Raw genomic sequence first — 26133 nt, 5'->3', positions numbered from 1 at the left:
AGGAGACAGAGACAAAGAAAGGAGGCGAGTCCAAGCAGCATCTAACAATTAAATTTTTCAGGTTCCACTTATCTCTAAATTTACAGCATTCTGAGTACTATTCCTGGTTCAGATCCTTGCACTAAGATGCATTAGGACCTATTGTAACGTTACTTGGCTTACTGACCACCGAGCACCTAAGGTGCTCTCAAAATAAAGATGTAACTAACAGAAACATTTCATACAGAATGAGCTATCGGAAGGGATCCTCCACCACTCTCAGAGTTCCCTTCACAGCATGTTATTAAGACATCCACATTTTAGTGACCACGTCCATTTCTGAAAGTACAACAATATTTGAGATAGCCAGAAAATTCTTAAGTGACTGTAAACATGACAAATACTATGCATAAGCAAACAAAGGAAAAGCAGTTCTGCAGCCAAAAAGTATATTTATGAAGAGTTATTTTACTGCTATTACGTGTATTCATGTAAAGGTCATAACATGCACAGAATTTGATGGTACAAATGGGTTTTGTAAATAAAAATTCCACCCGTGTTACTCAGAACTGGTAGCAATTACAAAATGTGCACATTTGCCTAAAGCTACTTATGCATAATAAGAGCTAGAGGTAATTGTTTGGCTTCAGCAGTTCAATATTTCTTACATTTATCTGCTTTTGTAAGAGCATAACTTTAAGACAAGAAACTGTAGAGAGGACAGGAGAAAACCTGTGCACTGTCTGTTATGCATGCATTTTATGACTCAATATATATCCTGCTGCAGGGATTTTTCACCATGCTTTTGCTTAACTGTGGTATCTGCTTTATCGATTTTTTTTCCCCCCTTTTAATACTCTTAATATAGTGGTGGCTCCAGAAAATGATGTGTGCTGTGGGTACAGATGCTTTTGTCAAGACATCAAAGTAGTGATTCCAAAACACATCTCTATTAGTCCAATTTTGTTTCCAAAACAAAGAAACAGGATGTTCACATGAGCCAAATTTGACACTGAACAATTTGTACAACGGAACTAAACTCAGTGAAGCAGCAGTCATGCCAGATTTAATATAGTCTTTTCATGTTACTTTTGTATAATAGAAGCATTCATTTTTGTGTAATACTTGGGATATTATTTCTTTCTGGAAAGTCTTTCACATTAACTGCTGTGATTACAGACATCAGAAACTGCTTGATAATAGGGGATGCAGTCAGCTAAAACCAAGAGAAAGAATCAGTGTTCACAGGATAAAAACACAATAGCTCAGATTTAAATAAGTATGAAGCCTAAAAAGTTAAGTTTCTAAGTCACTAGTTTGATCACAAAGTAAACAGTTCTATTTTGCACAATTGAAGAATACTATGCAGCTCCCACTAATTTCAGTTGCCACTGACCTGCTTCGATTCTAAGTCTAACGACTCTTCATGCAGCTGAACTTAGTAATTATTCTACCGCATAAAACTTTTTGGTTGGTGAAATATTACCTACGTTTGCCTTTTGAAGGGAAAGTGAAAAACAAATCTCTATTCATAGCATGCTTTTACCACGCGGCCATGATTTGTTTGATCTTGGAATGAGCTCTTTTGAATTCCATTGCAACAGGTTTTAGAAACACAGATCATGCTAGAGATTAAAACAAAAACATAATAATACCAACATAAAACAGGGCATGGTGGATTTTGGTTTTATCACCAGATTCAACAAAAGATAATTGGTAATTGCCTTTTTTTTTTTTTAATCACTCAGGCTTTCAATTCAGAAATGGAGGGTGCAGAAAAGCTTGGAGTTGATGATTGAGTGTTAAAGCCCTCAAAACCTCAACTTTTGGCACCTTTGAAATACTGGTTGGCAAGGAATGAAATTTAGAGTTCTCAAGCTCTCTTTTGGCTGCAGATGTCACCTGAATGAGAAGGAGCAGGGCTGGGAGCTGTCAGCACCCACCCGGTCCCACTGGCCGAGCAGCCCGGCCGGACCCGGCAGCCGTGGCCGCTTTTCCAAGAAGCAATAACCTGCTGCCTAGCAACAACCCAAAACTCATGATTGTATATTCCATCTCTCGTGCAAAACTAAAAGCTCAGATCCCAAATTATTGCATTCAGCAACATCAGAGCTGCAACAGATTGATAAGAAAATGCATTTTCCTTTACTTGCTGCAAGACTTCCTTGCTCTACAGCGTTGCGTTTGTAAAATATACACACACCACCCAACACATTTTGATGCAAGACCAATCTGAAAATTATTTCAGTATGTGAATAGTTATTTTCACAATAGTTGTCCCCTAAGATAGCTACTTCTATGAATAAAGTCATTCACATACCTATACATTTTAATGATGAGGTCACTAAGACTGATGTAGGGCCAAACACAAAGGGTCATGTTCCCTTGGGCATGAGTATGCTGGATAGAATGACACAACTATGCTTGCACGATAGTTGTCCCTGTGTTTTAGAAGTCCTGATTTTTTTCCTAATTATTAGTTACTGCATGTGAAACAATTAAAGAAAAAACAACAAAAACCCCCACAACCCTTTTGCACTGTGCTCTCTACTTGGATCAAATTTTTAGCCTGATTTCCAGAAGTAATTTGATTTATGCCCTAACCTTCTCTCTGTCCAACCTGGGGCTTTTGAGCTTGTGGGCTGTTTCAAGCAACATGACAGAAGGGTCGATAGCTGACCTCCGACAAGCTTACTGCAGAAATCAATGGCTTTGTAGAAACGAGAGGCTGCCACAGAAAGAAGTTCACCGGGTCTCCCCTGTTTGATCCACGGACAACGCTTACCAGCCGGGCAGGACATCCACAGTGCCAGATCGCTCGTGGCGGGTGCTGCTCCTTGTCCTGGGGGCAGCGAGGAGGCACGGGGGGGGGCAGATGGAAGAGGGGGTGGGCAAGCAGATGCGAGGAGGAGGGAGGAGAACCAGGGCGATACTTGGGTCTCGGGGTACCGACTCATGGGCATCGTCAGCTCTGCTGCTCATGAAATGGCCTCTTTCTTGGTAGCCTCTATTTTCAATTTCATCTTTTTGTCTTCATTCTCTAAAAAAATACGGATATCTCATGCTAAGATTATGGAAATTGAGAGGCGCAAAGAAAAGTTAAGTGCTGGAGGCCAGTCTAATGATGCTGTAACTGCTTGACCCCAGTATTGCTGTACCTTAGACATAAGCATGTACAACATCTGTCCCGTTTAAAGTCACATAGCAAATCATTACCGGAGTAGTTACCTTCTTAAATGTGCCTGCTATGATAGAAACAGCATTGGATACCCAGATTTTACTACAGAGAATCCCTGGAATAATGCATTGTGAAGTAATAACTGAACAGCTTGGGTTGGTATAATGAAATGCTGAAGTAACTATCTATCAAAGGCAAAATTAAGTTGTTATGGATGTTTACCACCACCACCACTTTGTTTGTCCTACAGTTGTTCTGTTCAGTGACAATCTCTGATCCAGAGCCAACGCATAAGCCGTTGAATAATTTAGCTGCACCCTTCATCCAGCACAGCTCCCCCAGCCAGATTCTGGCACCTCTCAGTTTTGGTCTTTCCACTGGGTGCTTTGGGACAAGAATTGATCCCAAAGGTCTCTTCAGGTCCACCAGTTACAGGAGACAGACTTTGCTGAATGTGCTTTCAAAAACCTCTTCAGTCATTATCGGTACTCTCTCTAACATTAACCACCATTAAATCCTTCAGCTAGAAGCTGCAGAATGACCTATAGGACATTACTGAGCATTTTCAAGCTTAACAAGGAGTATGCTAAGAGCTCGCAACCCCGTGCTGGTGACACCGATGCTCAGGTGGGACGTGACCAGGGGATGATCTGTCTGAAGCTGAGAGCAATGAACTTTGCATTAGGTGTGGGGGAGATTTGTCCTCGTGCAGAGAGACAGTGCAAGCCTGAACATTTTGGGAAAGGAGAAGTTCATGTGGAATTTTCTTTTTAGAAAGTTTCAGCTGGAAATTTAGTGTAGTTATAAAACTCTACACCCGCTCTGCATTGCTACGGCCCTCGTGCAAGCTGTATTTTGAGGTGTCCACTCTCCCCTTTGGGCTAGCTCCCAGCTGAACTCTCTCACGATGCAACACAACTCTCCCCCCTCACCCCCTCTAACCCAAGCAAAAGCACCAAAGAAAAATTCCTTTGAAATAGTCGGCATTTTATGGAACAGGTTGTAATTATTAACCCGACCTCCTTGCAATGGACTGGCACATATACTGTGCCAGTGGATTATTCACTGCCAGTTGCATTAACTGATTTAGTTAATATGTGTATTGGCAAACCACAATAACTAGTTCTACCCGGGTTCTGAATCCTTGTGAAAATATAACTCCCACCCTTTTTCACCCCACATCCATAGTCGCGGGGTAGCCTCAGGTAACGAACGCATTACTGAGGGTACACCCTTGTCTGTCACTCTACTGCTGGGCCCAGACTTTCCCAGTTTAGGATGGTGTCTTGGCTAAATTCCCCACCACAAAACCACTGCAGGTAGCTGTGAGAGGCCAATGAAGTACTTCGTTTCCACCAACTATGCTGTCCCTCCTTCCAGAAATAACAATTTCACTTCCCCTCTGATTAGCATGTACCCTCTCTCCTCCTTTCTCACAGTACAACTACATCTTCTTTTTATCCTAATTTTCTGGGACTGATAGGCTCAGGTAGATCTTTATTGGATTACTTGAAGTTACTTTGGTTAACTTCCAATGTTTTTTTAGGATGGCATGGTGTTTTGGCTGTTCTGCTGTTTGCTTTTTTTGGTTTGTAATGGACATTTTTTACATCCACTCAAAAAAGTTACCTTGGTGACTTTTATGTCCAAAGGCGAAATGGAGAAGAGCTTGGCCTTTGCTGGGGCACATCTAAAGGTGTGCTGAGAGCACTCCGACAGCTGCCCCACCACGAGGAGGTAAACAGGGTCACAAGCCAGTAACGTTTTATTTTAAACTGTGGATATCTATTCTCCTGTTGGAGCTTGGAGATCCTGTATTTTGTTTCTCGTGATACATACCTGCAATTTGGTTAGTGAGAATGATAATCAGATGTGTATACACAGGTATGAATCTATACAGTACTGCATTATTCAGGAGAGTTGAGACTAAAAGGCCGATTTTTACAACGGAAGTATTTACTGTAAATTAAAATCCTACCAGTTGAAGCCAACTATAGAGGATTAGCCCAAGACTCACGTGCTGCCTTAATCACTCAAAAGACTAAGCTCAAATAATGGTAAGAAAGAAAAAGCAAATTCAGGGGCTCGTCTTTTGTACATTGCTTCATATATTCTGGTAATCGCAATCCTATAGAACATACCGATGTTACACACGGACAGCCACTGCAGGGATAGCTGCAATGGCAGGCACAACAGCATGCTTAATCTTACGCTCTCTTGGGTTAAAGGTTTTGGCCTCCTTAAACAGATCAAAAACCAGGCTTTCAGGATAGTGCCCTTTTTAAAAAGAAAAAAATTAAAATACGCTTGTAAGTAAGTATACTATTTGGATGCTTAGTGGGATAGAAGTCATCAGTGATGTAAAAAAAAAAAGAAACAAAATTTTCAGCAAGTCATTCATGGTATTTTAAATAAAAGGGCATATCCTAAACTGAAAGAATTATTTTGGAAGATCAGTTTAGTCTATGTCATATTGATTTAGGACCATCTTATTACTCTAAATGTATTACTGCAGTAGTTAGAGTAATATTGGGATTAACACCTCGGCCAGAATGTTAATGCTGATAAGTATATAAATGCAGATTTATATATTTCATTCACCATTTAAGGAAAGTTTATTAATCCACAATTAGGTGGTGGGTTGTTGCTGGTTTTTAAAAATTTAAATAAAGTACTGAAACTGAGCACAAAATGTTTCTGTACTTTGGGTATAAGTTAGTGTTTCTGGCTGTGGTAGGTAGCCATGGTGGTAACACTAGGATTTTCAAGGTTGGGGGGTTGGGGTTTTTATTGTTGTTTTGGTTTTTTGGTGTTGGTTTTTGGTGGGTTTTTTTCGCCCCAGACAGCACTGCCAACTTAGTTCCCTGTTGCTTTTTAAAAGTAATAGCTAAATCAATAAGGTGCTATTGACTTCCCTGAAACTATGGAAGCCAAGGGAAAGTTCCAGCATGTCCAAAATTTGTTCTTCCAAAACCCCTGCTCTTCTACCAAAGCTTCCAGTTAGCAGTTACTTATTGGCAGAGCTGGATTAAGATCTGGAATATACTAAACCCAAATTATTATAACTTCAGGCTCGGATTCCTGGAATAAACTCCTCCTTTGGGGAGCCAACCCCAAGGTTAGCTCCATCAGGCTGGGTCAAAACTAATAGAGAAAGAAGCAGGGAAGAAAGCCTACATGGTATGAAGTAATGCTGTAATAAAATACAGTATTTCCTCGAATGAGGATTTTCCAATACCTTCGCCTACAGCAAGTTATGATAACAGCCGCTGCTTTGTACGAATAAATAAACAGCCTTGTGTTACTGACCTCTATCACATATAGCCATGAAATCAGAGTGCAATTGTAGTTATTTGCTGCTTTTTAGATATTCATTTCTCTTCCCCGGTGCTTAAGAGGGCTGACTGAAGGCAGTTTATACTAGATTAGGCTTCCAACACCTTCATGCATTATAGACTTCCACACACATTTTTTCCCTCTCAGAAGGTGAAAATGTTGAGTCATTTCTTTTAAAGATCTGATGGAGGTTATGGCTTAGAAAAAGAAAATGCTGGTGGATCAAGGTAGGGCTAAGCGAAACACAGCCAGCCCCGGAGAGCATCGCCCGAATCTCCCCGGGGCTCTGCTCACCCTTTCCTGGCTGAAATCAACCGGGCACTAGCAGCTTATCCGAGATCATACCATGGATTAACACGGGCTCATCGGATGGAACCGTGTGCCAGAAATAATTATGGTTTAAAATGCAAGAGCCTGGCAGGAAAGGATTGTCATTTGTGAAGCCAGTCCATTTAATGGAGAAATAACCCGCATATTACAGTAGAGGATAATTTGGCAGTTACAGTTTCAGTGGCTCAGAGACATAAAATACAGTCTCATCAATGTGTAAGATTAGAAGTAATTAGCCCCTATATGGTAAAGTCATCAGTTAGAAACTAGACTCCATCTGGGGACTTTTTGTAATGATGCCTCAGGGACAAGTAAGATGGGACCTTTGACTTACATGATTTGGAGGGGACTGAGACCTAATTAAATCTGCAAAGATGCAGTAACTGCAGTAAAAGGGATTTTTAAATATGAACATATTCCCTTTCTCTAAACAAACTAGGTGTATTACACTCCGGAACAGTAAGAGAATTAATCAAAAGACAGTGAGCAAACAGCTGCTGTGCAGCTGCCAAATAGAGGATGATACAGGATTATACAGAATTGAAGAACATTTAATAAGACCTGAAGAATATTTAATAGTTCTTTTTTGAAGGATAAGGTTTTATTTAATTGTGGTGAAAACCAAACACACAACCCCCATCGTAAATCCAAGAGAGTATGTTTTTTTTAAATCTGTTTCTCTAAATGCATGTTATAATAAACACTGATTGCCTTAAATAAATAAAAGCTAATTCTCTTGCAGAAATAATATACAATTTACTTTTTCACTCATTACAAAAAAACACACTTGCAGCTTTTCAAATAGGGATACACAGAGCTATTATATTTTTGCTACTGAGTTCCATAAAGCACTTACCATCTTCCATTTTCTTAAAAAGGCTTGGCACTTTGTACCGGAGAAAGGAAAAATTTTAAGTTAGCTTCTCAGCAATGATTGCCTCATTTACATGATCTATCTTCTCCCAAGGAAAAAAAAAAATCACTCTATGATATTAATATTTTTCTACCATAACTCAATACTCTGCATTTTGTCAATGCAGAGCTGAATCGTTAAAGCTTGGAAGCTAAATGGAAAAGTATTTTAAGGCCATGAACAAAGAGTGGAGCAACAGAAATGTACTGATCTCAAAGAGAAAAGAGTACCGAGATGACACATGTAGGTTTATATGCTTCATCATGCTGCTGAAAAAAGACTAATTAAACCAGCATCAAATTCATATGTAGGCAGGTCAACGCTAGAAGAAGTTACCATCTGGCCAAAAACTTCAGGGTTGTTGGGTTTTTTTTTCTACATTTGTAAAAAAGTCTTAGAAACAATTTGATCCTTGCACTTATGATGATGGTGGGGCTATATTTTTAATTTATTTATTTTAGAAAAGAACCATCTTCAGCCATTCCTGAGTCAATTCAGTATTTTAATCTACCATAAAACGTCTGTAAAATTATACACTGTTTGGGATTGCCTGTAGAACTGTGAACTCAGTAATTCTTACTTCAACCAGACTTGGTGAAAGGATATCAAACCAAGCCTCCAGCTATAAATACATTATCCCATACAACACATCCACAGTCAACTGTACAACAACTAAAAACATGTTATTAACATGATGACCAAGACCATTCACTTAACAAAAAGAGCCCCATACAAACCAGCCACCGACAATAAAGAAGTCCCCATGGCATCTCAGTGGGGATGTATAAAGCTGTCGTAACTCAAAGGCTGCCATGCTGGCCTCTGAAAATGAACCAGCCACCATCGGCATTTCAAAACTAATTAGTGTTTTCCTTTAACTACAGCGCACACATATGAAACGGTTTCTCCTCTGCACAGTAGGGTCTACACTGTTTGGTCTGATCCTTATGTCGTTACTGTGGATATCCATCTGTGCATAACGCAATTCCACCAGCAGCTGTATCGAAGAAGTTCAGTGGACTCCTTCTTTACAAGAAAAGAAAATGTAACCACTTTGTTTTTAGTAGAAGAGCATGATGAGCTTGATGGCTAGTCAATCACCACGAGAAAAATCAACAACAATCTAAATGCTCCAGTATTTCAAGCCTTCAAGTGACCTTTCAAGAGGATTTCAGTTTGAAAATACAATATGAGGAAAAGCTATGGATTTTGGAATTCATCTTATATACAAAGCCTTTGCTAAATGTCTCTTAGAGATTGCTAGAAATGTAAAATAAACAACAGCGGGGATCAAAGCTAGGAAAAAATGAATTAAGGAAAAGGTGGGCTGGTGTCCAGCCGGTGATCTGGGTCAAGAAACATATATAACTATTTGTCTTTGATTACGTGTGTTGGAAATACCACTCAGCTTTCAGAAGGAGAGCAATCTCGCCTCAGCCAGTTAGACAAACTGGGAAAGACAGAGGTGGACAGAGGGAAAAAAAGGGAAACCCTCACAGAAAAAAGTAGTCCCACCCTAACAGAGCAGTCCCTGTGCAGGAAAATGCAATGGAGAGAAGGGGAGAGTTTTACTGGGAAAATACTGGGGACTAAGGAGGAGGCCTGCAAAGAGAGCCTGGCTCCATCTACACCAGAATAGAACAGCACAGTTAATGCTTTTAAAGCTGAGAGTTTTCTTGGTTGGTGGGGTTTTTTTTTTTCTTTGCCTTGGGTTTTTTTCTCCAAATAAAGCTGAAGAAAAGTTGGTTATAAAAGCCTCTGTATCTTTGGACAGAGTGGAGAGGGAGAGTCTCAGGTTAAAAAAAAATAATAATTGCAAAGAACAGTCAAGACAAGGAAGACTGCATTTATACATGGAGCATAAAAATAGCAACCGAAGCAATACTAACTGTGTGAGTTTGACTGAGAATACATAGCATAGAAGCACTGAGTAAACCTGAATGCTTGCTTATTTTTAAAAAAGGGATAGTGATATCACAGGCATCTCAGAAATATGATGGGATTAAGATAAATCAGTGGACATGAAAAAAAACCCAGTATAAATTATATAACAATGACAGGCTGACAAAGGAACAGAGCCGAGAACCAAGGAAAATATACAGTAAACTAGGTAAATAAACAAAATACACACAGCAGTACCTCAAAATCTCCTTAAACTCAACTTTCATCCTAAACCAGCAGAAGTACACCAAGAACCGATATTTTCCCAGAATGGCCCAGAAAGGGGACCATTACTGCAACACACTGACACTAAAGAAGTTGGGACTTGTCAGCAAAAGTCAAAAAAGAAGCAATATGGGAGAGATCTACAAAAATCACAAACAGCTTTCATAAGATGCATAGGAGGAGGTATGGGGAGATGTGAAACTACTGGGTAAATACACACCCATGTGAAGGTATTTTTTCTGCACAATGAGTAATTAAATTGTGAACCTAAATGACCAGAAGCGGGATAATGACGTAACTGAATCCTTGCTCTGACCCAGTGTTGCTATTACATTCCCAGCATGTATATAAAAGACACTGTGGGCATCCTTTAGAATTATTTAGGATAATAAGACCTTAAGAAATAACGTAAAGGTGGTTTTGGGTTGGTTTTTCTTTGTTGTTTGGGGAGTTGGGGTAGGATTTTGTTTGTTAGGAAATTTTTGTTTGGTTTTTTTTTTTTTTACAGACCAGGGTTTTTTTGCTGATATTCAAAGCCATAATGACAGTAAACTCCTATACACAGCTAAGTGGTATACTGCAAGTATTCATGAATGTAACTGCAGTGTTTTACTGTGAGGTGGCGCATCTAGGAGATTAACCCACCTTTCACATCAAGACAATCTGCAGGAAAATTCTACCCTTTCCAAGGAGAAAATTGTTCAAATAACTCCATTATGCAATTATTTTAGTATGTACAAATTGCAAAAACCACACCAAAAGTTGCTCGTAGCTGCTGTTCTCTTTGATGTATATTTACAGGAGAATTCAATAAATTAACAAAACAGAAACAAGTTTAGAGGTTCCACTTCAAACTTATTTGTGCCAAAACAACATGCACTGGGCTGAAGAAGAAATCTCTGTTCTAAAATAAAAGCTAAGCTGTTTATTGAAAAACAAAGCAGCACATTCAAGGCTTTTGCCCATCCCATATTATGGGAGGATATGCTAGAGAACAAGGTCATAAGTTTCATAGTCTGTATTGCTGTTAGGAAGCAATGACAGATTTATTGTAAAGATTTGTCAGCAACAGCAGTGAGGTCACCATGCCCCAATAGACAGAAAATGTTCATCTACCTGTAACCCTATTACAGTTGCAGGCTAAACATCTCCTTACCCAACCCTTTGGCTTGAGAAAACATGTATTTACCTAATAAAGCTGTAATTCTGCATGAACATTCAGCTAATTGGAGGTTTACTGTCATTAATTTAGATAATATACATTAATCTCACAAAAAACCAGCTTCTAGCAGCTTCTTTAATTTAACCTTTCTTTTAGCCTTCTTTTTTTGCTGTCACACAACTAGCAATTCAGTGCTCACAAATGACCTCCTGTGCCCCAATCATGCCATAACAATCAATGGTAGAAAATTCATAAAACAGATTAAATTCTACAGCATTTGCTTTGATGAATTAGTGGAATTTGTTCCCTTTAGCTGCTCAGAGTTAATCTTTGATTTTTAGCTGAGTGCACTGCATTGGAAAGAGTAAACTAGGGACACATCGTATTTTTGTTACTTACATGGCTGTAATGGAAATAGAGCCACGGCATCCATTGCAGTAAAGCTGACTTTCAAAGATTTTTGCTATTTAGCTCTGTTATCTTAGTACTTAAAGCTATGAGGCGGACATGACTAAGTGTTTCTGTGTAAAATTTGAGATTATTACATTATACAACAATGATTATACATTCCTACCTGGTGTCACACCGTGCCAGAATGAGGCACAGCTGAGGATCATTTTCCCACAAAGTTTTAAGGGTGGCAAATGATCCCAAAGTAAAAAGTTAACTCCACCACTGCATATCACATAACATGTTTTGTTCAACGCAAAATTATTATTCACCATTTAAATTAAGGATTGCAAGGGAAATTCATTCTGAGCTTTTCCCATTTCCCTCATACACACAATTTGGCTAATGAACCAAGAAACCAATTAGTGAAACATCTCCGTTTATAGCAGGTTGAGGTAATCTTTAGCCAGGGCACAGTTAAAACTCCTGCACTGTGGAAAGAAGACTTTTCATCTTCAGAAACAGCACTGTGGAGTTAATGAGCCCTCTTAATACAAAGCATCCGTGATGGCACTATTTTCTCAAAGACAGAGACTTCACCTCTGCCCAGCAGCACCTACCAGAAAGCGGCAGAATCTGCGTGAAATAAGTACGTGAGTACGGCATTTTCTTTCTGCTGACATTTTGTGGATGATGGTGTATTTGGGCACAGGGATGTGCAGTCCGTGGCGGTGCGCGGCGGAGGTTGGATGTCTATGCTGAGCTATGGTTTTTGGAGGAGCTTCGTTTTCACGTAGCAGTTGTCCTCTTGCATGGACAGTCCCCTTTTACCACCATGCCCCAGAATTCCACCCAAGGCATCGTGCTGAGGACTTTCTCCCAGTTTGCAGCCCTACTTACTGGGTAGGGCTGCTCCAGCTGATCTGAGCCTGTGCCTTGTGCGTGGCTGGGGAGAGGGAATATGGCAGAGGCCACTTTCCAGCTTCAGCACCGAGCCAGGGGTGTCCTCTGAGGTGCCCTGGTCCCATGAACCAGTGGAAAAGCTCTCACGCTTTAGAGACAAGAGGTCTGAGGATTCAAAGGGAGGAGGCGGAGGGGACAGGGCTCAAACCAGCTGATGGGCTAAGAGGAAGGGCATATCTCAACTCCCACCTTCTTCCCAGATGCTGGGATCCACAGCTCAAACCCACTCCTTCATGTCAGGTGTCCCAGCTAGTTTCTCTAGTGATAAGTAAATGGCTCATGAAAGGGCTAAAGAAACAGGAGATGGACTCCAGAGCTGAAATTCAGAAGTGTATTTTCCCAGTTCCCAGAACAAACCCATTATCCAGGCGGGACGGTGGGCCAGGTAAAACAATAGAGGGTACGTGGGATAAAAGAAAGCACATAAAGGAATAGGGAAGGCAATCCACTGCTAAAAGGAATTCTTTGCTCCAGGGACTGCTCATGCATTTTGCACTACAAAAAGTACTTTAATAAAGTACATTAAAAAATAAGAACCCAGAAATGCAGCCTAGACATTCCCTTCTGCTGCTGTAAAACCAACATAGGTGGCACTGAGCTCTGTAACACGGAATACACACTTGTTTGCTAAACCACATTTCTTCCATGGGGTTTCCATCCTACTACCGCCTGTTTCTTAACATTGTGTTATTATCCTTGGTTAAACTGATTAAAGATGTATGTTCTGTACCAGAGAGGCATGTGTGCACAAGTGCAAGGTATGCATCAATTGCTGCTTCTGCTATTAAACCATATCAAATCCTTACATGTCTACCTAGGACCTCAAAATATTTCCCATCTCCCAACCTTCCTACCACTTCTCACGTACCTCAATCCTCGATACCACCCTTGACATCCAGGAGTCAAATCCAATCCCACTTCTTCGTGCATCAGCCTGAACGCCTTGCAGCTAATTGGGGTAAGTAAGTGTCTGAGGGGGAGCTCACCTGAGCTGGAAGAGGGGTAGAGTCATAAGGGTGCAGCAAGGACCTCTAGAAAATATGGATATTTTTTTGAGATACTGCCTGTATGGAGGCATTTATCTCATGCAGCTCGGTTAAGTACTTCTACGAAGGCATTTGGGAGCAACCCATTCAATATTCTAGTAGCACTATGGTGTGCCCTTCACGGTTTGGGAATCCCAGGTTTAGAGAATTTCATTTCAACAGGAGAGCACTTCCAGGGATGATCCTCTGCTGATACTCTTTCTTGCAATCAGCCTGTGCAATCCCAGTTGGAAAAGGAGTGAAGCAAGAGACGGAAAGCACTTACACTGGAAGTGGAGCCTGCCTGACACATGCACATTTAATAAGTCCCAGAATTGGACACAGTTCAGAAGTTGTATATAGACAGACTCAGATCACTACAAACATGAAGTGCAAGAAATAATTTGAACTACTCAAACATTATTGAGCTGCAATCAACTAATCACTTAGGAAAAAGACCAGGAGTCACGAACAGCCTAATGTAAACATCTTTTCAGCATGCAAGAATAGGCAAAAAAGGAAAACAAGTATTAGGCTGCATAAGGAACAGAATGCATTATGGAAAATACAGTAGCACTAAACATAATCTAGTGGTATGCTAGAGTACCGTGTCTACTACAGATTCTCATTTGTAAAACTTTAAGGGGACCTAAGCTGTTTAGGTCTATCTGTTATTTTTAGCCTTTATGTGTAAGTGCTCTTATAGTGAGAATTTGGGAATGGGCAATAAATATGGGAGGCTTTGTTTTTTAAATTCAGTGCATCAATAACCACAACTTTGCTGAAAAAATATTTAATTCAAATTCAACCAAGAGTTCCTCTGAGGCTTGGGCTCAATTCGATGCTGGGTGGTAGAAGTCAGCCACTTGCTTTTTCCTTAGAATAGTAAAGAAAAAGGAGAATGAACTTGACTTTATTTACAGCAATGGTAATATTATGAGAAGCATGAGACTTGGTAATTGAGTCAGGAGTAGAAGTGGAAGTCTCCTGTGACAGTCTGTAATTGTCAGAGCTCCAGTTAAGTTCAGCAGACACAGATTCAAGTAATATTTTGAATGCCTGGATAGTACCTGTATCAAACCTGGCCTCCGGACCTCTAGAGATTTGCTTCTCACTGCATTTTGGTCCTTCCATTTTAATACAGCAAATATTAGCCAGAAAACTGTATGGGTAACTCTCTACTTCATGCTAAAAATATTTCATATATAAGTGCATAAAAAATTCCATCCCCTAGCAACTGTGAGATTCCTGCTTGAAATGGTGATGGGAAAGATGGGGCTCCAGGAATGTTAGTCAAGCAAGGATTCTGTGGGTGCAAAATTGTTGGCAATTATGTCTGATCACTGGCTGCACATGGGTTTGCTGAATGTGTTCAGATTTACTGTAGAAATTGGCCTGAAGTATTACCGAATTCTGGGAACCCTGATTAAAATAAACTGTGTTCAAGATACATGTACTGCAGAGAGACTCTCGAGTCCAGGGAGAGCTCTACACGAGCGGGAAGTGTCAGACACCAGAACAACAAATTCAAGAAAGTAATCGTCTCAGGAAATATTATTGCTGGTTTCTGAAAACAAGCTAAAACGCAGTTGCTACCTGAGGAGCACAAAGGGGAAGAGAAACAACATTAAAAGTAATAAAGCGGAATTTGGATGTAAGAGGCAGAGCAGCTCACTGAAGATCCAGACAGTAAATGAGCATAGATGATTAAGACTAAGTCATTACACAGGAACCTGCCGTGACGATCTATCGGCTGGAAGGGTTGGAAAGGCAGTCCCAGCACATGGGGAAAGGCCCCTTGCTCACCCTCTCCTTAGCTGCTTCTCACAGACCCAGAACAGGACGCCGTTCACCAGCCTCTAAAACGCAGACAGGAGCACAAGTTTCCTTGCAGCTCGCTGAGCTATTCCTCAGGTTTCTCCCCCCACGGGGCTTTTTCGGATCTTTTTGCTCCCCCAGCCCTCTTTCCTTGGATGCTTCCCGCAAGCCTTCCCTGTGCAGTCCCGTTTGCTCAGGGGGAGGTTTGCAGATAACGACACGATTTTGGAACCGCAGGCTTGCCCCAACCAGGCGCTGCAGGACCCGTGGTCCTGCCCCGTTGCAGCCCTTGCTCCCTACGCCAACCTCGCGGGGTGAAAGCAGCAGAGGCTGTGCAAGAGGGGGCCCTCCTCACAGCCCCCTGATGGGCCCTGAGCAAGAAAAGACCCCCCGGTTTTATGGAAGAGGGCTCAGAGACCCATCAACAAGCCCTTTTATCTTTCCACCTGCAAGAGAAAAGGGACCGGCAGCGGCGTTTGGCTCACACTCTCGCATCCTCCTCCCACGTACAATAACCGAGTCAGCCCACACATCCCACCGGAGAGAAGCACATGAAAGCAATTGCTAATAGCTCAGCTGCTGGTGGAAGGCTCTGCGCGCTGCCGACGGAGGTTTTGGCTTTGGGCAGCACGGCAGCGTAGAAACTGCCATCAACCGCGCAAAGATGAGTCGAGAGACCGACACAGATTGCTGGCCAACAAACCTGGTCTCCTGCCTCCACGGAGGATGCAAAAAGAAGATCAAACCTTATTTAATGATCTCGTGTTGCCACCGAGAATGTGGGTATCAAGGAGACGATGTAAGCGTGGTTGTATTAGGGATGACTCCCCGGGCCACGGCTGAATTTTGCACTTAAGGCAAGGCTTCAGCCTTTTGGGTGAGGAACAGAAGGTCTTTTTTCCCAAACAGAAAAGTACTTATCCTTTGAGCACAGAAGCGTCTTTCTGCTATCTTAATTGTAACCTTTAGATTTCATTTGTTATTCTAAAATGTTTTTAGGTGATATCGTGACAGTTTCCTTTAAAAGAGATTTATTTTACAGCTCATTTGTATTCTGAAATCTCAGTACAAGGATCCACAGCTTTTGGGGGGTCTTCGGGATTAACGTACTAAATTTCTGTTTCTCTGACTATATTTTCTGCTTTTATTAGTCATCCTGCTATGAGGCATATCTCCAAGAAGGTGATTTTCCCTCCTGCTCACCGTATCTTTGGCAGAAAAAGCATTTTAGTTAGCTAATTAAATATAGTTGTATCGTGTATCAAATATCAGTAATAATATAAGGCAGTAACGTTATGTCTACTGTGAGAACAAGTTGCAGTATACACCGTACCTGTAATATAGCACTGTGATAACAATTTGATGCAGCTGTGCTTTTAAAGCTTTGCTTGGCAGAGTGACTAGCAAGCATGAGGGTCCGGCAAGTAGTTTTGGGGAAAGAGGATACTGTAGTGATGAAGACAAGGGTCCTCCTCCGTGCACCTTCCCCAAGATGATGCAAAGCCTTGACTGCCTATGGAGGAGCCCACGGAGCCACAGCCCAGGCGGCTGCTCTGCTCCGAGGTCCGGCTTTCACCAGCGCTCAACTCAAACGCACCCGTGTGCTGTCCTTCTCTGGGTTTCTCCTCCCAGCCACATTTCCAGTGCTTGTACGAGGCTGTCCCCTCAGCTTTCTGCTCCTCCTCTGGCTCTCCAGAGTATTATCGACTCTCCTTTTCCGCATTCTACGTCAACTGGTATAATATAAAGCAAAACTCGGCTCACATGTGCCTTATATCAGTATGTTTTGGGTAGGGCATGCTTATGCGTACATCAGAAACTGCTATTTTTTCTCCATTTTCCAGCTTCCTTAATATGAACAATTAAAGCTCTATGCTGATTGAATACTAGCGTATCCCACCATTTCAAGACCTAATCTAACCTAAAACAGCTTATGTTTTTATACATGCTTTTTTTTTTTCCTCCCAAAGGATGCCAGTGTCTTTCACAAGCCGCAATCATAGAATGATTAAAATTAAGCCCTTTCTGGAGCAGTCAGTAGAAAACATATTGATAACTTGCCTTCACTACCCATTTCAGTGGAGCAAAAGAGGGAAATCTTAGCTAAGCAAAACAGCTAAATGTCAACTGATAGAGGAAATCTGTGGGACGCTCAAAATGCAGTAAACATAGCTAGTGTTTCTTTTAAAGTGCAGAGAAGTAAATAAAGATATTTTTGTGAAAAAAGTTTACATTGTTCCAAAAAGTGGGCGCTTTTGCAGCATACTAAATCTAATACCTTGTTCATCAAGTTATGATCTCCACCAGATGCATAATACCTACAGTTCTTGATGACCCACTCATCTTCCACCACCAATGTCCATAAGTCACCAGAAAAGGTCATGAAAAGAAGCAAATTTTAAGTATCTATAAGCAGAGATGGGCTCCTAGAAACTGTCAGTACCCATGGCCAGGTTCACTTGGGCACTGGAGGATGCAAGCACAAGGCTAACATTCATCTTCATTAATATTTTCAGTCAAAGCTTAAAGAGCAGTAAAACAAACTAAGCTGTAAGAGAAAATACATATTAGCATTTAGATTAACAGTTATTATCTCCATTTCCCATCACCAGACAACAGTGAAATACTGATGATGGTTTAAGATTTTTTCCAGAAAGGTTAAGGGCTCCCTGAATTCAAAGGGCTGGGAAACACTGGCCTGTAAGATAAATGCCACTGGCCTTGACACGTGCTGCATATCCTCAATACATCTGGACTCTAGTTGGAATTAAAATTCATATTGCAGTAGCAATTAAAAGACAGAACTAGGTCATGAGCTGTTGTTCAAGGCAATACGCAGGCAAAGAAAGAAAAAAAAAAAAAAAAGAAGGAAGCAAGCAGCATTTGCCCTAAAAATTTCAGCATTGAGAAATTCAGAAATATGAGATAGCAAAAAGAGGAGGATACAATAGGAAAATAACAGATAGGGTGATTTAGTTACACGCTCACCTTTTCACCAAGCAAAGGCTGTTACCACTAGGCAGTCTGCATTATGACAACTTAATTTTAAGGAGAGGACAGGGAATGGCTGAACTGGCGATGCTCGGCACCTGCCAAGCACCGAACGCTCGCTGGTGTGCTTGCCCCTGTACACATGGGCTGGTGCTGCGTGTGTGATATGTTCCTTTACACCTACATACAGCATTGTTTGCAAGAGTCATTTCTGTGGCTGGAAGATTTTTGTAAAAGAAACCATAGCAACCCTCCTAAATCTATGTCCATTTTGGTACGCAGCTTTTTCTTTTCTCCCGTTAAGTTCTGTATCTCCATCCAACCGTTTTATTCTGTATGGAAAGGACTGTATGAGACATATATCCACAATGCACACTATGGTATATCATACTCAGTGTGACAATGCACATTGTATTATCCACATCCAATTCTAGATGTAGAAAGCGGGAATGAAATCACATTGCTTCAATTCCTTTTTTAAAATTGTGCTGAGAAATTTTATCTGCAGGTTAGCACGGAACCTTGCTGCAGACTGCTCTTCTGGTTTTGCAATACTGCACAATATTATTAATGAAGGTGAGCACCCACTTTCAATTTAATGAGTGTCTCATTTTCATTCACTCAGTCACATGAGCAAAAAGATGGTTGAATGAAATTTTAGCAAAGCGAGAGCCAGCCACATAGTTGTTGATAAAACCTTGTTTTCAGTATAATTTAGCCTAAAGGGGACCTGTTAACAAAAAGTGACTACACAGGAAAAAAAGAGCCCTCCTTCTGTAAGACTTTGCAGGGCAATTTTTCCTTTTAAAGCCTGATATTATTGAAAAAAAAAATTTAAAAAAATCATTTTAAATGCATTTCCAAAATAGCCCTCACTACGCACAAGAGCTATGGGTAGGATTGATTTACACGTACAATCATCTGACAGCTGTGAATGTATTTGTTTCATCTACGTGGCCAAAATGCTGGATGCGAGGAGAGCTGCACCAGCACTGCGCTGCTGACATGGAGAGGAGAGCGGGCTCCTTCTCAGCATCCGAAAAGCAGCAGCTGGCGGTTTCAGAAGAGACAGTAGGCAGAAGAGTTGCAGACAGTACCTGTCCGCGTGTGCCCATGGGCCCTGCCTTGCCCTCGCTTCGCCATCGGGACTTCTGAGCCAAGCTGTGCAAGGTACCTCCCCAACCTGCCCGGTTGTTGTGTACGTGACCTCCTAGCTTTATTTTACATGTATGCGGCTCTAAGAGACACTAGAAGTCTAGATCGATAGAAGTATAAAAATAAATGCAAGCAACGAAATTCAAACAGATAGATTTGAAACGCAGTCCCAGAGATGCTCCACACCAACCATGAGGACTGCAGCCAGCGTTATCTTCTGCTCAGTCTTCTGCTGTTAAAAACACTTCTTTTTTTCCCATACGTTTATCCTGGGCTATACTACAGATACAAGGGAAATTGTATCTATATGCTCTTGACTCAATTACTCACCTTCCAAAAGATGGCCAAAATAGCTGGCAATAGCCAATTTCATCACTGTTTATTGTATGTTTATTCTGCACCATTACATCCTCTGCCCCTTATAAAGCCTCCACTGATGGTCTTTAGTCATCAGGAAAGGTTTATATAAAGGCAGCGAAGACATATTTTCAGTTGTTTGTGATACATCCCTGTGCAGGACCCCAATTATTAATGGTAACACACCATCAACAAGCCAGGATACAACACTCAGCGAGAGGCTGTGTATACTTTGCAGAGAGTGGAGGAAAGATTACGCATGTTCAAAATCCACAGTGGTCATTGCCGTATGCCCGACAGTAGTTTATGCTGAACTTTTCCAGTTGCTCCTGGTGGACTGTCAGGTGTGTGACTGACGTGTTACACCATCACACAGCCGTGATTAATGCATGTTGCACATCACCGATGGAAATCTGAGACAGGTTTGGGCTTGGGACCACACACAGAGGCTTGAGTGTGACTGTCCTCTGCTCACCTCTCCCTCTCTGGAGAGACAGAGAGACAGAAATGTCACATGAAACAAGAGCAACGTTGTATGAAAGAAGAACACTGTTGAAAAATGCGCTGGGGAGATACCAGCTTGGAGCTGGGCTGGACCGCAAAGGGCTTAAGGACTGCTGCTCCTCCAGGCCTGGCTGTTCTCAGACACAGTATGGGATTTACAGCAAAGGAACACATGGAGAACGAGTAAAAAGAAGTTCATCTGCATTGCAACTTTACCTCTGCTGTCGTACTTAATATGTATAGTCGTACCAACTCAGCTTTTCCACTTAGAAGCCACCAGGCAGCTACTAATAAGCATATAATTAAGGTAGTTATGTTGGTTTAGTCTTTTGTTAAGGTTAAAGACCAAACTGACTCATCCACAATGTCTTGTGGTTCCCTTCTGCTGGAGACTGTTCCTCAGTCACGCACGCGGCACTGCTGTCCCCAAGGTCCTACACCACAAAGGTGGCAAGTCCCGTCACAAGGACGTGCTGGACCACGGACCAGGTCTGCTGCTCCAGGCTCTGCTCCGTAGCCAGTGACCACGTCGTGCTACATTAGCTTAAGTTTTCTACGTGCCTCCGACCCGGGGCACCAGTAAAGTGGCTGGTGTTCAGCCAGCAGTCGGCTTTCCCAGGGCCACGCTCCCAGACCTTGCTCAATCTGCACGCTGTGCGGGCTGCACGCTGGCTTTTCCAGTCTTTCTGCTTTCTCTGCCACAGCTGCAAAACAACAGCTAGAAAATTTCCTCTACCTGTACTTTAAAACTTGGCTTTTATTTTGTGCATTACTTGGGCTTACAACTGGAGGTTGGTATTGTTTCAAGTATCTTAGCCCAGCATAACTACCATTTATAAGAGCTTTGCAACGCGAGCCCTGAGTAGGAAACCTCAGCACGCTTCCACGTTGATGCAGCAAAGTCCATCAACCGCAGCAGTGCCCACAGCCAGGCAGAACAGCCACAATGCACCGCCTTTGTGGCACCAACCCCAAAGAACAGCAGAACACGTCTTACACAAAGGAGGGAATGCCGCCAAACCACGAAGAACCTGCTCTTACCGTCGCTCGCAGCATGCACACCCATAGCTTTGCTCTCACAGAGTTTCTATACCTGGGGAAATAGCGGAGACTACGCATCCCCCTGCCCTCTGCCTTGGGTGGGAAGCAAGGAGACACAGGCATCCTCATATGAAGAAAGACATGAGAACGACATGCCAGGGATTACAGAAAACACCTCTTACTGTATGTAGTTTGTATGCACAAAGGAAAAAAAAAAAAAAAACCTAGACCGTTCCAAATGGCCACACACATGATTTTTGATACAGAATGAGCTGAACCATACTAGAGCACTTTTTTTGGCCAAGTTTTAAAAACACTTCAATAAGTTTGTGTGAACCGCCACTTCTAAAATTCACAAAAGGTAGTAAAAATTAAAATGGACACCTGACCTCTGCCCATTGCCAGAAGGAGATCCTTAACCAAAAATAGCTGTGCGTGATTTGTTTTTATAATTCAGCGAAGGAGAACAGATGTAGAAAAAAGTACCCTCAAAACTGTGGTTATAAAGTTGAAGTTAACGTGCAACCAGCTCTTGTGGGGTTCTCCAAGGATTAGGAATTGACCCCATGGGCAGGGGGCAGAAAGCGACTTACCTGGAGAGACTTAATGCTTTTGCTGGGACCCAGTCAGTGAAAGTAATGCATGGAGTAAGTGAAAAGAAATGGTGCTGCCAAGGGCCGCTCCGGTCTCTCCCCTGGCAGCAGCGGCCAGTCCGCCCTTCCAGCCTCTTGGCACTGGTCACGTTATTGCCTCCAGCACTCTACTGTCCATAAGAGCCACGTAGCCTCAGCATTAAACTGCTCCCATACGATATCTCTGTGCAAATAGATACTAATAATGTAGTATACCTCATTTGCAAATACAAACCCCCAAAACGTTTGCCGTGTAACGAAGCTGGTTAAAGAACAATCAGTTCATTCTCGGTATCTCAATGCAACCAACAAAAAGCCAACGGGTACTTAATACCAACTACACTGAAGTGCAAGTTTTGTACGCCATCTGGAAAATTGCATTTTTACTTCATTTCTATTTCAGCCCCTTCAGGGTGCACACAAGAGAATATTTCCACAGAGGAAGCATCTTAACACAGCAACGACTGCAATAGTTACAGGGTAACGTTCATATCCGCGCTACCACTGCTGGCATCCAGCGCAAACACAGGCTGATGGCTTGCAGAGCACCAGGAACAGTTCATGACTATTTATACCTCTCAACCCCATTGTACCAGAAGCTTTTAAGTAATTAGTTTTCCCTCGTTAACAGATGCACTGCCTGGGGAAGGGCACACAGGTGCTGCCAAGCCCCATCCTGGATTACAGGGCAGCCCTATGTGGTCTTGGAGTGGAAAGCTCAGAAGTGCCAAGCTGGGCTGCCGAGGAGGGTAACACAACTGCAATATTTACACAAACGCATTATTCCCAAGGCAGAACTGCAGGTGTTATTTTGGCAAGATCAGAGACCATAACAGCAATAAAAATATTCACCGGACACTACCACAAACCCCACGTATTTAAATCAGAAAGATGAACAATATTTATCAACATCACTTTTATGGAGACCCAAATGTACTTTTTGAGACATCGGGTGTCATAGTGATTCTTTGCTAGAGTTGCATCCTGTCCTAAAAGAGGCAAAGCTTATATACCTCATGTACCAAAAAGTAATCTACAAACATGGTCAACAGGGTGAGCAGTGCTACTCCACTGCAAGCACAACTCTAATAACATATGTGGGTTTGTACCTTCTTACTGACACATCTAATACATTATTCCATTTTTCTCTTTTATACTTTTAGAAGCAAAATAGACATTTGGTAAAGTCTAATTTAATATTATCGCTAATGCATTCAAACACATCACTAAAAACTGTGTTGCTAAAATTGCATTACAGAAAAAATAGGTAAAACAGACACTGTTATCTCCTTGAAAAATATGGGCCTTATGCTACAGCACCTACTGATGTGAGTCTACTGAAACCAACAGGATTACTTAGGTGAATAAGGATTACTCCCATGATTAAGGAGAGCAGGATTACATCCATTGTTTGCATATCTCCTGTTATTTACACATCCCTATTTTCACCTCTTGTTTTTTTCTTAAAACATAGGGCATTTAATTACTGTTAGCACTAGATATCATTATGCTGTACTTTTATCCCTTCAAAATTTGGCTGTCTTTTGGATGTCAAATAAAATGCTTTTATGATCAAAACAAAGAAAATAAAGTAGAAGCAGCAGAATCTGGACTATGTAATTAAAAACAAACAAAGAAAAAGAAGGAGACCTTGTTATCCACAATCAAAACTTATTCATGATTCATTTCATATTCATGCTCCTATCCATGGCTTCTGCTCTTGGGAGCTGATTATTTATATCAATTTTTATAACTGTGCCAAGTAGTGAGTTACCTGAGAGTTCTCAGGCAATGAGAGTATCACTACTGGAAAATAAGAAAAATCAGACAAACAATTGAAACAAATATTTTAGGTAGGTATACTGATAATGAATAATAAAGCAAAACATTTTGAGGCTTTTCACCTCACAAAGAGGTGGTAAACCTAGCCTTAGTTCATCACTTCCATACGCTTTACATACGAAATAGATCTCCTCCTTATCCTTAGAAAAATCGGGTAAGTTACCAATGCCTTTCAACTATTTTATGATGCAGCAAAATAGTTAATGCACGGTAGGAATGTTATGCAGGTGCCAGTTCCTGTTCCCAACCCAGTCGGAAATGTGTTTAGCTGAATAAAGAGCAACAACACAAGTTACGCTTACAAACCAACATTTCTTATGAAAAGTAACACACATTCTTTCAGATGCTCCAGTTTGACACTGAATTACATTAGTCTGACTTTTGGTTGCAAGAAATTAGACCTGGATCATAAATAGATTTGGTTTTAGTAGTGTGCTACAGGGACTTGAAAATTTAAATAACACAAGTTAATTTAAGAAGGCTTGATAGTAACTTTAGTGTCAGTACTGTAGATACTGTTTACATATTTTGTAGAGATAAAAATAAAGATATTGCATGCCTTTTTAGGCTTCTTTAACTCATTTTAAAAGCAAAAAGAACGCAGACTATTTTTAGAAAGACTGGTAAAACGCTGCACGTCACAGTTACTGTAAACCAAAAAGAGCTTGCAGCCGATTCAGAAAGCGTCAAAAGTTGCACAAACTTACCGAAGCAACCCGTCGCCTTCCAAGAAGAGTAGTTTATGGTCAAATACATCTGAGTTACAAAAGACTGAGTTTCCCGGGTCCATTTTGCATAAGGCTTAACCTGAAAATCCAGCCGGCTGTGTCGGGCGCAGCGGAGGCACGGAGGTTTTCCCTCTCCAGAAGGCATTTCGGGGCTCTGCGGGATGCGCGACGGCCCGAGCGCGGCTGGGCCAGCCACCACTTGTTGCAATGGTAACAGGGAAAGCCAGGATCTGCCCGCTCAGGCTGCAAGGGCATGAATAATTCATGCCTTCCACCTCCCCGCATTAGCATGCTGCTCAGGCAGCTCCAATGAAGCAATTCATTTTGTCCTTTGTCTTCAGGAAAAGCTTGCTGGATTAGCGAGGGTTATCTGTGATGATAAAACCTGGGCCTGCTGATTTATTTAGTCTGATTGGTTAGAATTTGTGTCCCTAAATGCAGGTTTTACAGCCAGAGTATAAATTCAGTTGTGCATCCTCAACCTTAAGGCAGGCGCGGGTTGTTTGGCTCCAGCAACAATATCTAGCTACAGCACATGAATGTTTCATTTTCTTGACTTAAATATTGAAGCTGGGCTCTTTGTTCCTGAGTGCTTCTTGAGCAAAGTTAAGAGGAAATCCCCAAGTATGCTGCTCGCACGTGGGTTTGCGCCTATTTCTGTAATGACCTCTTGGACTGCTAAATAGCTAACACCTGGATTCCAAAATGTTTGTGTTCTAAGTGCAAAATATGGGGAAAAAAAAACCCCTGCAATGAAAACCAGCAAATTTATGATTTACTTTTTTAAAAAAAAAGCCATACATTGCAGTGCTATTTTTAAAAGAAGGTTGTGGTGGTGATATTTTTCAATGTGGTATTTTAATGTTTATTTTATTTTTTTTAAATGAATAGCAGCAGCACCACTGTTTTCCTCAACATTTACCATCTAGAAATCTACAATAACTGAAAAAAATAACAATAAAATAATCATAATTTTGATTAATTGGCCATGAAACTAATAATTGAATGCAATGAAAGATTTTTTAATCAATTACCTATGTGGTTATATAATGCATTATTGAGACATATAAACACAGATTTTTATCATTTTATCTGATACTGTTAAGAGGAGCATTGGATTATTGTATTAGTTTTTGTATCCATATGCTAAATAGGACACTGGCAAATAGGAGAGTGTAGAAAATTGCTGCAGAAATTATTTGAACTCTAAGGAAAAAGGTCTTAAATATATGTGATTCAAGCTGGTTTGCTGTCAAAAAGGATATTGAGAGTTAACTACAGTGTACAAAGGCCTTTACAAGGAGGAAACACCTCCAATAGAAGTACTTCTGAGGTGCATATTTCTAATGGAGAAGGTGATTACCTACCTACTACAAAAATCTTCTGAGTACTCTAGTGACTTCTACATTTCCTAGATACCTTTCTAGAAGATATGGTTTTGCCAAACAAACAACAAAAAGTTACTGGACTCAGAACAGGTTTAAAGACTTAAAATGTAGAGAACATAAGAACAAAGTCCTTAAAATCTTTTTAGCATTGTATTGTGTTCATGTAGTTCACTGAAGTCTATGGTACAGAGCTGCCTATCAGTCGTTTATAGTGATTTTGGTAATCTTTAAATCA

General features: G+C 41.2%; 1 protein-coding gene across 2 annotated transcripts in view; it reads right to left on the bottom strand.

Annotated features, from left to right (window-relative positions):
- The window catches only part of C11H10orf90 (chromosome 11 C10orf90 homolog), a 66020-nt gene extending 41304 nt beyond the window's left edge, over positions 1-24716 (bottom strand). For both annotated transcript variants that reach the window (XM_030031470.1, XM_030031472.1), the window contains exon 1: positions 24490-24716. In XM_030031470.1, coding sequence (XP_029887330.1) covers positions 24490-24655 — 166 coding nt within the window. In that variant the 5' untranslated portion in view covers positions 24656-24716. The remainder of the gene's footprint in view (positions 1-24489) is intronic.
- Between the last annotated feature and the right edge of the window lie 1417 nt (positions 24717-26133).

Source organism: Aquila chrysaetos, chromosome 11 (assembly GCF_900496995.4).
Source record: "Aquila chrysaetos chrysaetos chromosome 11, bAquChr1.4, whole genome shotgun sequence".
NCBI classification, from domain to species: Eukaryota; Metazoa; Chordata; class Aves; order Accipitriformes; family Accipitridae; genus Aquila; species Aquila chrysaetos.
The sequence above is the reverse complement of the archived record's forward strand: the minus strand, read 5'-3'. Positions and strand labels throughout refer to the sequence as shown.